This window comes from Setaria italica, chromosome III (assembly GCF_000263155.2).
Source record: "Setaria italica strain Yugu1 chromosome III, Setaria_italica_v2.0, whole genome shotgun sequence".
NCBI classification, from domain to species: domain Eukaryota; kingdom Viridiplantae; phylum Streptophyta; class Magnoliopsida; order Poales; family Poaceae; genus Setaria; species Setaria italica.
The window spans coordinates 3,555,399-3,569,860 of NC_028452.1; the positions used below are offsets into that span (position 1 = coordinate 3,555,399).

The window sequence follows — 14,462 nt, forward strand, 5'->3', positions numbered from 1 at the left end:
AGCGACAAGCTTAGCCTGAATAACTACCATACACCTCTAATAAGAGGTAGGATAGCAGCCAAAAACAGACAAATCACATATAAAAAAACCGTCAATGGTGCACAAAGTTTGGTAGACCAGCAGTTCCATGTGTCCATCAAAGACTTGTCAAATTTTCGGCTCAATTATATACCATTTCACCATCCAAACTGAAGTTCTACCAAAAGGTGCTATGTGTTGAACTTGAAACTGCAATGGCCCAAGCTAATAAAACCTATACAGTAATTCTAAAAACAACAGACCACATCATAGTATTTTTCTATGTAGAATCAGCTCACCAAGTTTGGTGCTGATCCAACAATATTTATCATCCTATCTTGAAACGATCGGTTGAGACACCAAATATACATAGGATCACACCTCATTCCTCCTTCATGCATGCTCTCTTGTATAATTGTATATGCTCACACGAGTCACTCCAATACCAGCAGCAGCTGGTCAAGTGGTACTAGTAACCCCTGTCCAGTCAACTGCTGCGCCTCAACGCATTTCTACAACTACATTAGTCATTTTTTCCCCCTTGATACGCACTCCCTTTTAAGGAGTTCCTTCACTGCACTAAATCCACGGTGTATAAGCATTGGCCTTGTGTTCTGCTGGGCTCGAATCGGATACGTGGAGGGAGATAGCGCCCAACACAATTTACTAGGTGACTAATTACTTACTCCATGAAACAAATAGTTCAACCAACCACTTGTAATAAAGTAGTACAAATGAGGTGTAGGTGAAGTTTCTCCGATACCCTCGTCAATTATTTTTGCGGCCATTGCAAAATTTCTAGTAGATAGTAACATTTACTATGACTGTAATTTTTTTTACCAGTCAGTGTCTATTGTCTCTGTGGTGTATTTTGATATTGTATCAATTGTATTGGAGGTAGATTTGATGCTAACATTTGGTACTCCCACACGGACCAAATGAACATCCTTTTCACATGTGCCACGTGCCTGTTCATTATCGAAAGGTAACATAAGCGATCGCAAAAACGCTTGCCACTTGCGTATATATGGAAGTAGAGTTAGGCTCTTTTCTAGCACAGTAGAGTTAGGCTCATGGCCTCATGCTATACCTTACTCTACTAGCGTACATACGGAAGTGGTATTTTGTTTTGAAGGAGGGGCCTTCTACTTGGGCTTTGAAAATTTTGCATCAACTAATAGTAGTGGCCTAGTGGGTAATGTCTAAATTATTCGGCCTCTTACTAGGAGGATTTGGACTGGTTTTAAGGCCCGGCCCGTTCTCGTTGTATATATGGTCCAACCCTCTAGACATTTCGTCCTCCATAGTAGTGACGCTTCAAGTTTTTTTTCTCTTCTTTTTTCTTGTTTTATTGGCCCAAGACTCAAGTTCTGCCATTCAAGAAAAAAGAGCGTAAGCCACGCCAAAAGAAAGAAACAACGTAAGTTACTGCAGCCGGAATCAAGATATAGCTAGCATGCCTTTGAGCAGGAAATCTTTCCCCACAAGCGGAAACTAAACCGTTCCACGGTCCATGTAAAATTTCAACCAAATTCGGATTCCAGTGAAACTACTAAATGCACAAAGATAGTCATGTGCTAGGAATTGAATAAAAAAGATCGCAAGATACTACTAGCACTCACAGTAGATAGATACAAATATACTACGATACAAACGTTGGAGCGACGGCGACAGCCGGGGACCAGGCCGCCGGACCATGCTGTTGCGCTGTGCCCTGCCCCAGCGGACAAGGAGTTGTGGGGGCTGATCAGGATGGCCACCAAGCCCGCAGACGATTGCTGTGGCTGTTGCATCGACGGAACAAGACGGCCGGTCTCCTGGGTGGTCCGGCTGTCTGTCCCGGCCGGCGGCCCCAGCGACCGGCGAGCACGTGAACGCCCGGCGAACCAGCGGCCCGCGTCGCGCCACGGCGCCCGCGGATCAAAAGCTGGCCGGCCGGCCAGGCGCGTCCGATATGATCCGCGCGGCTGGGGACGAAGCCGTGTGTGTGCGGTGGCCAGGCGGATCGCCCGAGGATCTAAAGCTTGCTCCTCGCATGGAGCTCACGTTTGCAATTTGCTCTGTGTAATAGCATGAGTCACGTGAACATTTTTATATTGCCTAAGAACCTCTGCTGCGTTAGTACAGGATCGACATCAGAGTCGTAAGGTGTCTTCGTTTTTATTTCGACGCATTATATATATAATGCTTATGAACTATTAGACCTACCTAGCAGTGAGAAGCAAGCCTTCAACTTGAAAATAATCAAGTTCAAACATTTTACCTCGAAATCATCAAGACCTTCGGTTAATCAGGAAGTTGGTGTTCAACTAGGCTTAAGAGAACGTCCATGTTTTCAACTCTAGTATGGACCAAATATCCTTTCAAGAAATATCAACTAAAGATATATTTTCCTTTGGAAATGCATTTTAATTTCTGACCCTTTTATTGTGGTATGATCTGCCACAGCATACGATGATGGCATGAGCCACACCATCAGTGTATTATGTGGTGATGGCGAGGCAAGTCCGTCAGATTAGGCTGGGCGAGTGGTGGAGGAGAACTGCGAGCCGTGAGTTCCCTACAGAAAGCGATAGAAGGACAATCTCAGAGGTTGACAGAGAGAGATGGGGCACGGGGAATAGTAGGAATAGAGAAGCATGCATGAGCTTGATTCATGATTCACGACGCGCAAAAGTAATCAGATGCATCTTAGTCCGGTATATTGTCTTACGAAAAGACGTTGTCCAGTATATTCCAGAAGCCCGTCTCAAAAGTAAATCGGATGTCAGCCAGCACAAGGTTATTCATCCAAAAACCAGAGTCCATAAATTTAAGCACGGATTTTTCTGAATTAGAATTTGAAGCTCTTTGCATAAATGGTCAGAAAACAGCCCAAACCAGGTGGGCGTAACATTAATCTCTGTTCATACGTTTCAAAACTTCAATTCAAACAAACTTTGACTAGTGACTCGATCATCTCTTCTAATCATGAAAATGAAGACACTCAAATATGAAGTTTCAACCATGTTTTTAACTCCCAGCCAGTAAATGTGGGGAAATACGGTCTCTTGGGTTTACTACCGGGTAACGATAGATCAAGATAACTGTTGAATTCAAATCTGGTTAATTTTTTTTATTTGAAATTTTCTTTAAATGTACCAGGAATTTATTTATTTATTTGCTCCAAAATTTTGATCTACAAAAGTGAGAAATCTGAGAAAAATCCGGTGAATCTGGTTTTCAGTTTTTTTTTTTTACGTATGACCACTAGAATTTTTTGCAAACCGGGATTGTTTAAAACCCTGTTTTCAACTAGGGTCTTGACAACATCTTTTATCGCTGTCTTTTGCAACTTTTAATTAAACTCGTGGATATCCAACTTGTCAACTGTCTACTCTCAACTTTTCCAAACAAAAATAATTACAAATTTCCACTTACATTCACCTTTTCATGATACCATAGGATCCTGTCCAGATGGTGAGATGAGGTGCGTACGGTGAACGTTACGCAGTGTCAATCAGATGATTTCGGCACACATGTGTATAGGAAGCTAAGTGGAGGGGAAGAACTGAGGTGAGCCGAGAGCCCGTGCGTTGGATGGAGAAAGCGAAGGACATCTCTCGACAGGAGGACGAAAGAGCTAGATGAGGTACTAGGAACAAGAACCAGAATGGACGCTCGATCACTCAGCTCATTGACTGCAAGAGAGAGCCTGTCCTTGTGGTCCACGACAAACTAAAGTAAATCGGATGGTCGCGCTTCAGTTTCAGCGTGCGGTCGATCGTCCCGTGGACAGCAATCCAAGTCATCTTGAACAGCACGTACACAATGCAAGATCCTTGCATCGAGAGCCGTCCGTGAAATTATTGGACCTTTTTTAATTTGGGAGATGAGATGCGTAGAGCGCATGAGAGGTACGGTAGCGCTGCTGGCTCTGCAAAGATCTCGATCGATCGCCGGGCGCCGGCCGGCCGGCCGTCGCCGTCGGCGTACGAAAAGGACGGCGCGCGTATGTGCCATCGTTTCCCTGGACTAGCGCGGCGTTAGTCCCCATCGCCCACACGCGTGCCCGCTCCGCGCGAGAGATTCCTCGGCTCTCCTGCTGCGTGTGGTTGGCTCGAGCCCGATAGCTAGCCAAAGCCCTGTGGCCTCTTATCTCGCCTCCGGCCGGGCGCGGCGGCGCCGTCTCTCTCAGCGCGTCGCCGTCGACCGGCGGCCGCGCTCGCGCACGCAGGCTAGCTGTTGGCCGGGGTCCATGCAGCAGGCGGCGACGCTGACCGTGAGCTGAGACCACCTGCATAAGGATGATGAGATCCCACGTGAAGCCGCACGCCCCGCACGCGCGACCCTGCATGCGCCGGTAGCACGTCGTCGTAGACGACGGAGAAGTTGTGTGACGGCCAGGCGCGAGACGTAGCTCCCTGCCTACCTGCAACATCAGTTCGCCTCTGGCCGTTCCTCGGTTGCCGTTTACGGGTGGCCACACAGCGCTGCGTGTGGTCATCTGCTGACCCGTAAGTCGTCGATCTATCACACGTACGCGTCGATATAGCTAAGATCCGAAGCCATCGATTAATTTCCAGGTATACTATACCACGTGTCTGATGTGATAGACTGGTTGACTATTGAGCCCACTGCATATGCATGCACTACACATCTAGCAGCTGGTCGATGTTGTTTCGACGCCACAGCAACAGGAGATCGATCGATGTCAGTCAAGAGGTCGATTGACGCGTACAGCCACGGGCCACCGGCCACCACACACAAGCTGCGAATCGCGAGGCCTCACCTCCTCCACGTCCCGGTTGCATCACACCAAGCGTCCAAGCACAACCTAAACCACTCGGCGTAGAGGAAAGTTTTCAGTCCGCCTGGATGCGATGCTTTCCACCGCCGGCCATCGGTCTCCGATGGGCACCCAACGAGAGCACCATGCCCTCTCAAGTATACGTACATGATGGACGACCACCACGCCACATCTGCTGCATCTGCTATTCACACACACGTACGCCGGGCTCCACTGCTGGTGCTAAGCATCAAAAGAACGAAAGCAACCAAAGATATATATTACTCCCTCCGTTCCAAATTACTATTCGTTTTGATTTTTCTAGTTACATACATAGTTTTTGCTACGTATCTAGACGTAATATATATCTAGGTGTATAAGAAAATTTAGGATTCGTTTTAATTTTTCTAGTTATATAGCTTTTGCTACGTATCTAGACGTAATATATATCTAGTTGCATAGAAAAAATTAGAACGAAGGGAGTACACAAGTGTGTGTATATAGACACACACATCTCCTATGACTTTCAATAAAAAAATATCTCCTATATAGGAAAAGCAGCAATCAACAAAATAAACTAAGGATAATAACATCAAAGATTAAACAATTAGCAAGGCAAGGGCTGCTCCCAGGATCGGAGACACGGAGATAACAATTCACATCGTGCGCTTCAACGAGTGGACGCAACAGCATCATCCGATCGATACACAATTATTCTGTGTTCCCAATGATCCTGATCAATGATTAGCAGCGGCGTACCGGTGGCATCATATCGTCCTACAAAAACAATGCATGTGAAGAGAAGCAGCTGCTAGCTAGATAACTTCAATTTGCAAGACGCTTGTAGCTTCTCCCAGTATTATCTTATTGTTACCTGCACGCGGATCAGGCAGCATCTTTGAGCCTCAGACGTCCTACCATACCCTTGTGCCTCCAGGCTCCAGGTGCCGACGAGAGAGATCACACTCGCCGTGCGCAGGGGCGAAATTTCCTCTGAAACTTTCACCAAACAAAATTGGCCGGCGATCGAGGAGGTCGTCTAGCAGGCTAGCAGCAGGCCAGCAGCGTCCGTGCGGCGATCATGGGCGGCACGCGTCAACCACTAGCTAGCTATGTGCATGCAAAGACTTTTTAGGAGTTCCTCTTCAGGATCGGAATTCAATAGTTTCACATGAACGTTTTCATATAACATTCTTAAATACGAGTATTATATATTATACGTCATGTTGTCTTTTTTTTTTTAAAAAAAACCTTTTCGTCTGGCCCATGAGGAACCGCATGTGGACGTAAAGCTCAAACACGTGCCATGTTAAATGTGGGAAAAAACTCTTTCACTTCTAATATAAAATTTCATTTTTTGAAGTTGAACCATAGATACGTTTTCACATCCATTTAATCTTTGTGTACTTTGGAATTAGCGCAAAAAAATACTAACCATGCATTACAAATATTTTTCTAAATTTTGGATATTTTTTCCGTAAACTTGGATATATTTTATTTTGAATGAAACTGGAACATTTTTTTTATGGAGCCGGAACAATTTTCTTGTGAAGCTAGAATATTGTCCTCCTGAACTTTTAACGATGTCCACATGAAAAAGGAACGATTTACTCTTGAACCTGGAACAATTTTCCCATGGACCTATAACAATGGTTCCACTCAATAAAAATATTGTTCCATCTAGGTGATAAAAATATCTAGGTAAAAATGTATATGATAGAATGTCATCAAAATATACTGAAATGCGATCTCATTTTAAGGATCTTGCCGTAATTAGTGTATCGGTGCAATTCTCGATTTAGACATTATGGCTCTTTAAGTTTTAAAGTAGTTTGTGTTGCTTTGCTGGTGATATAAGAAAAAAAAATCTATGGTCTATTAATTTTTAATTGTTTAAGATTAATAGAGATTTTCTTATAAAAACATGCGAGCAAGTGAGGGGCATAAATTGATGTGTTGTTGAAGTCGGGGACAAAAATCGTGCGTGCCATATATAATAGGCCTCCTAGGGCCTTGATTTTGCGTTAGACTATTCACGGCGATAGTGGTTGGCGGGAGATCAAGATAGATGAAGTGCCAACAATTTCTAATGGTCAGCAAGGGAGGATCAACGAGGATATCCCAAAGATGGAGAAGGGGTAAATTATACGTCTCACCAGAAAAGAACAAGGAGACTTAGTAAAAAGTTGGATCACATAGGTGAAAGGGTGGTGGCATGGCATTCTCCAAACGTCAAGGGGGGGAAGGAGCAACGACACTAGAATGTATTGAGTAGATCCAGAAAGGCAAACTCCTAATAGAAAAAGGAGATAAAGAGGTGAGTTGTTGGATATGTTTATCTAATGGCGAAAATGATGAATTAGAAGGATTAAAATGCACCGGCGGTATATGAACTTGACAACGAGTGCCATCCAGGTTCCAAAACTTTCAAAATGCACATTCGGATCCCCAAACTTACTAATTGGTTCACGTGAGGGCCAAATCAGTGTTACCCACGTTAAACTACCTAAGTGGCATGCTGATTGGACGGTGACGATGACGCCAGGAAGTTTAACGCGGGTAACGGTGATTTGGACCTCACGTGAACCAATTAGCAAGTTTGGGGACTTGGATGTTGCATTTTGGGAATTTGGGGATCTGGATGACACTCGTTGTCAACTTCATGTACCGCAGATGCATTTTGGGAGCGGATAAGATTGTGCAAATTTTTTATCTAGGGGTGAACTGGATTTTGAAGCTAGAGAAGTGCATGGGATGTAGTTGTACAAGAATCAAGGTTGTAACAAATGCAAACCCTATACATTTAAACCCGTATTTTGGATTACACAATGTTATGTCAATGTTTGTGCATGATTTTACTTACCCAAATGCTTGGTTAGAACCTTTTGTTGCACTATCACTTTTGCTCTTGATTCATGTGACCTTGGTACTTATGCCATGTGTCATGACTAACTGCTTAACTAGTTAGCCACAATTAGCTTTAGTAGAAGTCGTAGTGTGTGTTTCCTTAGATCAAGTCGCTACTAGCTTTATACAGTGCCACGTTACACTATAGTCATCTACCAGCTCGCTCATATAATAGTTGACTATTAATCTATATTATAAAATTAATACATGCCCCGCCTCATTCTCTCACAAAAGTTTTGTTGGAGCGCGTGTCTCCACCAGCTCTTAGCTGGCTCTAAGCATACAAGCCGTTTATCTTCTCTTCTTCCCTCTTTCCTCCACCTTATCACTAATATGACGTGTCAATATCATTTTATTATAATTGTTCCATCAACCCGTGCTCCCGCAAGGGCTAATATTTTTAAAAGTTATTGTATTTAAAAATTATTTAGAAATTAAAATTCTAGCTAATAATCAAATTTTTTTACATACTACTCTCTCTTTTTTTCAATACTTCAACATAATACTAATATAGATGTGTACTTATCTTTGTCCAGTTGTGATTGATTTTAATTAGTAATTACTCTATACACCTTTTCATCCACATTCACACTTAATTTGCAATAATGCGAGAGGCAAACGATGGGAATTGAACCCACGTGTGGCGGATTTACAATACAATCCACTGCCTTGATCCACTTGGCTACATCCGCCCCTTATCCAACTAAAAGATTTTCTCTTTTTTTCATTCATCATTATTCTATTTATTCTGACATCCATTCCTCGATTGAGATAGTGGACATAGGATGCCACTCTTTAAAATGAAAAAAGGAGTAATCAGCTATAACATAAAAAAAACAAATCCTTTGTATCGCACCTTCATACATTGTGTTTAGCATAAAAATCAATATTTTTTACCACTTCCTCAAGTATATGTATAAATAGCCTACATGGTGACACTCATCATGCATATATACCTTAACTTAGTATTTCTACATTAACAATGACATAAATAGGTATTTAGAATCATATATTACTTTACTTTTGAATATTTCTTTATGATGCACATGAAGATAATTAGATTAAGATTTAAATGTTTACTTTTTAACTTACATATAAATTTATAATGACATTTTAACTTATCTTTATAATGATATGCATGAGTAAATTGGACGAAGATTATGGGGTTACTTTATATAATTGTTTATAATTACAGAGCTCAGTAATTTAGATATAGGTTTAGGGTTTATTTTAGAATATTTTCATAATAATAGTTGTGAGTAACTTTTTAGGAAATATAATAGAGTAATGACTATGATTATTAGAGTTTATAGGATTGATGTTTGATATTTCCAATTTTTGTGAGAATTTCTTAGATTTGTATTTTTTTTAGCATGTCCCGTCTTCGATGAAAAAAAAATAATGACACATTGCTACAAACTATTACCTTGAACTAACTCTCATTTGTTAAATATTCGAACATAACACTTATATAGATATATACTTATTATTTTCATCCGATTGTGATAAATTTTAGTTAGTAATTACTCTATAATGTTTTCATCCACATTTATAATCTTTAACTTTTCACGAGCTATAATTTGAATATAGAAATTTATATTCTCATCACTTCCTCTATATCTTTATAAATGGTGACATACATAATGTGGATATATCTTAATTATTATATCATATACCAATAGTGTAAGAAATAGACGATTTAGAATCATGTAACGCTGTATATTTTTAATTAAGGTGATTTGGATTAAAATTTAGGGTTACCTAATGTTGTTTTTAATAATGGTATATGTGGGTAATATAGATGCAAATTTAAAGGATTACTTTAAGTTATTTTTAAGTAATAGTGGTGGGCAATTTAGTTGCAAATTTAGGAGGTTATTTTAAATTATTTTTATAATGACATAAGTGGGTAATTTTCATGAATATTAGGGATTACTTTAGTTTATTGAATATAATGATAGAGGTAGGTAATTTAGATATAGATTTAGGGGATTATTTTAGGCTAATTTTATAATGGTAAAGGTGGGTAATTTTTTTAAAAAATTACATAATAGATCCAATGGCTATGATGATTTGAGTATACCGATTGATGGCTAGATGTTTCACTTTTTTTTGAAAAATTCTAGGATTTCTTTCCTTTTCCTAGAGTATCCCCCTCCTGAAGGTTTCAAAAGGAGTCTCAGTTAATAATTGTAAGATTGCTCTAAATTATACATGTGGAGATGAATATGCTAAGATTATACCATTTCCTTGATTTGGTAATGAAATTGTGTTGCTCCCGGTCTGGAAGATCACGAGTCCTATGAAAGAAAGTTATCCGCATGCACGCGCCTGCCAATATACTTGCAAGTGTGAAACAAGTGTCATCGGATCCATCGCTTGGTAACCATGTGTAATATCGGATAGCCCGGGCGAGCGCATGGGTCGCCCTCGTCCCCACCTCTTCCTGCAAACCCATCCATCACTGGCCTCGGCTCCTGCTGCTGCTGCGGTAGGTGGCGCGTCGCTCTTCCTTAACTGCTCGCCCACCTCTCTTCTCCTTCCTCCATCCCACGCACACAAGCAGCAACAGTTCGTGCTAGCTTGTGCTCCGACCTCCAACTCCCTATCCTCTCCGCTCTGCTCGCCCGCGCCAAGGCACAGGAGCAGCAGCAGCGTGCGCTCCATCCTGCTCCACCTGTCGCCGCGCGGCGCTCGGATGTCAGTTCCTGCCACGCGACGCGAGTTCTTCTTCGATTCGAGCCAGCCGTGCATGGGTGCTGATGATGATGCCTGTGTGATTCTCTCACCTGCAGGATCGGGCCGGGCGACGAGCTGGCCGAGCTGCTCTGGGACAACGGGCCGGCGCTGAGGAGGGCGCCGCCGCCGTTCCAACCCTTCACCTGCAGCGCCGCCGGCAGCAGCAGGGCCCACGAGCTCAAGCGCCACGCCGCCGCTGCCGCCGGCATGGCCTCCGTACCGCTCGGGGCGCACGACGCCGGCGGGTTCCCCGTCCACGACGACGACGACGCCGTGCCGTGGCTGCATTGCCCCGTCATCGTCGACGACGGCGACACGGCGCCGCTGCCCCCGGAGTACTGCGCCGGCCTGCTGTCCGAGTACCCGGGCCTCCCCGGCGCCGCGCCGCCCGCCTCCCCCCACCACGGCGCGGCCGTCCCGGCCTCCCGCGCCGCGCCGCCGGAGGCCGCGGCCAAGCAGGCCCCGCCGAGCGCCGGTGAGGGCGTCATGAACTTCACCTTCTTCTCGCGTCCTCTGCAGCAGCGGCCGCAGGCGTCCGCCGCCGCGGCCCCGAGCAACCCCGTCGAGTCCACGGTCGTGCAGGCGGCGACGAACCGGCTGCGGAGCACCCCGCTGTTCTCGGAGCAGAGGATGGCGTGGCTGCAGCCGCCCAAAGCGCCGCGCGCCACGGCGGCAGGGGCACCTCCTGCCCCCCAGGCGCCTCTGCCCCCAGAGCTCCGCCACGGAGAAGCCGCCACGGTGACTCAACGCAGGTTGCAGCCGGAAGCGAGGGCTCCCGATGCGGCCGCGGGACCGGCGGCGGTGACCACCTCGTCGGTCTGCTCCGGCAACGGTGACCGGAGCCAGCCCAAGAGGAGCAGCCACCACCAGCTCCCGGACTGCTCCGTCAGCCCGGACGAGGTAGCATGCGCATGGCCGACCACCTATTGGCCATTGTTGATTCAAACATCGGGCTTCCTGAATTCCTGATCGCAACGCCTCTCTGGCTGCAGGACCTCGACGACGAGGGCGGCGCGACGAGGAGGTCGGAGTCGCGGAGCAACAAGCGGAGCCGCACCGCCGAGGTGCACAACCTATCGGAGAGGGTACGCACGGGGCACTGCTCGGTCGATCCACGTCTCTGCCAATGCGCGCACGCCATGCAAGTGATCCTCATGAGATGTGAATTGAAAATTGCTGTGACCTTGCATTGCAGAGGAGACGAGACCGGATCAACGAGAAGATGCGCGCCCTGCAGGAGCTCATCCCCAACTGCAACAAGGCACACGCCACTGACACCTTGATCCTAAAATGGAATCCATCCAGTTGCTTCATTCGTCTGGCACACGCCACTAACACGCTTGCTTCTGTTGCAGATCGACAAGGCGTCCATGCTGGAGGAGGCGATCGAGTACCTGAAGACCCTGCAGCTGCAGGTGCAGATGATGTCGATGGGGACGGGTCTGTGCGTGCCGCCGATGCTGCTGCCGGCGATGCAGATGCCGCACCCCATGGCGGCGCACTTCCCCCACCTCGGCATGGGGCTGGGGTTCAGCATGGGCGCGGCGGCGGCAGCCTTCGACATGGCCCGCGCTGCCGGCGTGCACTTCCCGTGCCCGCCGATGGCAATGCCGCCAGGGCCGATGTTCGGCGTGCCCGGGCAGGCGATGCCGCCGCCGGCCGCGGCGGCGTTCGCTCACATGGCCACCGCGCCGCCCGAGCAGATGGAAGTTGCTCCTGCACGGCGAGGAGCAGAAGCGGACCAACCGCCGGTTCCCGTCGTCACACAGGTAGCTGCAAGGATCAGTGTCCTGCAATGCGCTTCGGTCTCTGTATTTCCTGTGCCAGTAACCCATCAAAACACCATTTTGATGTGCTTCTTAACAGGGCGATCAGAAGCAGCAGCATCCGAAGCAGACGTGAAGGTGACGAGGCGCTCCGCATGTTGTTGCAGATCGCGCGCGTTGAGCTAGGCGGCAGTCGGCTGGTCGCTCTGTTTCCTCTGAATTTGGCTGCTCCATCGATGTGTGTCTGAAGAAGCGTAGGCATGCAGTAGGCTCGGGTCTGAACAAACATTTTTACCTAGCCTGCTAACGTCGCATCTCAGCTGTAATTTGCCTGTAGATTCTAAGAGAATTTAAGGGGGGTTTGGTTCCACGGACTAATAAAGTTTAGTCCTTATCACATCGAAATATTAGGTACTAATTAGGAGTATTAAACATAGACTAATTATAAAACTAATTGCACAGATGGAGGCTAATTCGCGAGACGAATCTACTAAGACTAATTAATTTACTGTAGCATCACATTGTCAAATCATGGATTAATTGGACTTAATAGATTCGTCTCGCAAATTAGCGTGCAATTGGTTTTATAATTAGCTCATATTTAGTCCTCCGAATTAGTATCTAAACATTCGTTGTGGTAGCGATTAAACTTTAGTCCATGGAACCAAACAACCTCTTAGAAGAGGTGCTCGTGGAATGTATCGCGTGAGAGGTTGGATGTAGTAAGTTGTGGTGTTTCATGAGCAAAACGTCGGCTCAGAAGTTGGCTGTCAAGAACTCTAAATTTTTCTGCTCCGGGATCTCAGTGTGGAGCAAATTGGAAGGCTGTTCGGTTTGCTGCTGCTAAATCCTTCTGAAGCCGTTTCATCCGTGGCAACCACTCGCACTGCATCGCACCCAATCTAATCGAGGCAGGGATGGATGGATTTTGCCAGAGAGAGACAGGAGGAGAGCTATCAAGCGTGCGTATGGGCGCATATACATCATGCATGTATTCATTCGTGTCTCCATACAATACAAGCGACGCAATACACCCTGCTAGTTCTACATGATGGGTGTTCATCTCTTGCCGTTGTGCATCTCTGGGCTGTAAAGCGAAAGCGACACATGTACGGAGCTGATCGAGCTCTCGCTCCGGTACCCCCGGCCTGCCCGAGATGGATCATCACACACACTGCAGCTGCTGCTGCAGTAGTTACCTGTGACCCTGAGACCTGAACAGTGAGTGTCTGAACTCTTCTGAGTGATCCGTGCAAGAGGATAAGGCGGGCACAGTGCCTGCTGTCGGGGCGGATGCGGATTCGTTCGCCGCCCTTTTCAAAGGCCTCTGCCGCCCCCAGGAGCAGTCAGGCGCCGCTCTGAACAGCTCTGACGGCGTCCATGCAAATGCAGTGCACCCGTGTCCTGGAAGCCACAACAACCCCCAGGCCTCAGTCATGATGCAGCCAGCCGGCACGAGCTCGGGCGTCAGGTCTATCTCCCTCCCCATAATGGTAATCCAGGTCTTGTCAACAAACGAATCACCATGACGGTCATGACACCAATGCTGGTGAACTGTGAACATCTGATGATCTTGGTTAGCCTCCCCCTCATCTCCTCGAACGAGATAAGCAGCTAGCGTGATGCTATCATCGCCTACTGTCGTTTCGGAACGAAAGGGCCGCGTGTGCCTTTGGTCGCATCATCTACAGAGATGTCGCGGCCGAGTGGAGCAACGCAACGCAGAGACTGCACAGCATGTGCAGTGCAGCTACCGGTGCGGGCTCGCTGAAGATTGGCCAGAAAAGGAAGCTCACGTGCTTGCTTTTCGGCGCGATCGAGCAGAAGGCACATGATCATCCTGGACCTGGAATACAGGGATGGATTTGGACGTCTGAAATCCGAATCAACTAATTCGCTAAAAACGTTAATATGGATATCCGTATTCATATTCGTTTTTAATATGGAGGTTAAATGGATGTATCCAGATTCGTATTTGATAAAAATATGAAATATCCGACATTATTCGTATCCACAAAGAATAAAGTACCCAATAAAGCCATCTAAGCTTATTTATATTACTAAATACTAATTACAAATGATGTTAATTTTAATATTGCTAATAAAATAATTATTTACACCATTTAAACTTTTAAAAAAATTATCTATATGACAAACGCCTGATATATAGTCATAAAGTTTAATTAATTTTAATATGACTAATCATATTAATTAAATACATTATATTATGTATTAAATGAATAATCATTTTTAAATGTATCGAT

General features: G+C 45.7%; 1 protein-coding gene across 1 annotated transcript; it reads left to right on the top strand.

The window, feature by feature from the left end:
- Positions 1 to 10,097: 10,097 nt before the first annotated feature.
- LOC101773457 (transcription factor APG) lies at positions 10,098 to 13,229 on the top strand. The gene is made up of 6 exons (XM_004960376.3): positions 10,098 to 10,393; positions 10,489 to 11,332; positions 11,425 to 11,517; positions 11,628 to 11,693; positions 11,788 to 12,201; positions 12,299 to 13,229. Exons 1-6 carry the CDS (start codon positions 10,113 to 10,115, stop codon positions 12,332 to 12,334), a joined length of 1,734 nt encoding a protein of 577 aa, XP_004960433.2. The 5' UTR covers positions 10,098 to 10,112; the 3' UTR covers positions 12,335 to 13,229.
- Positions 13,230 to 14,462: the final 1,233 nt, after the last annotated feature.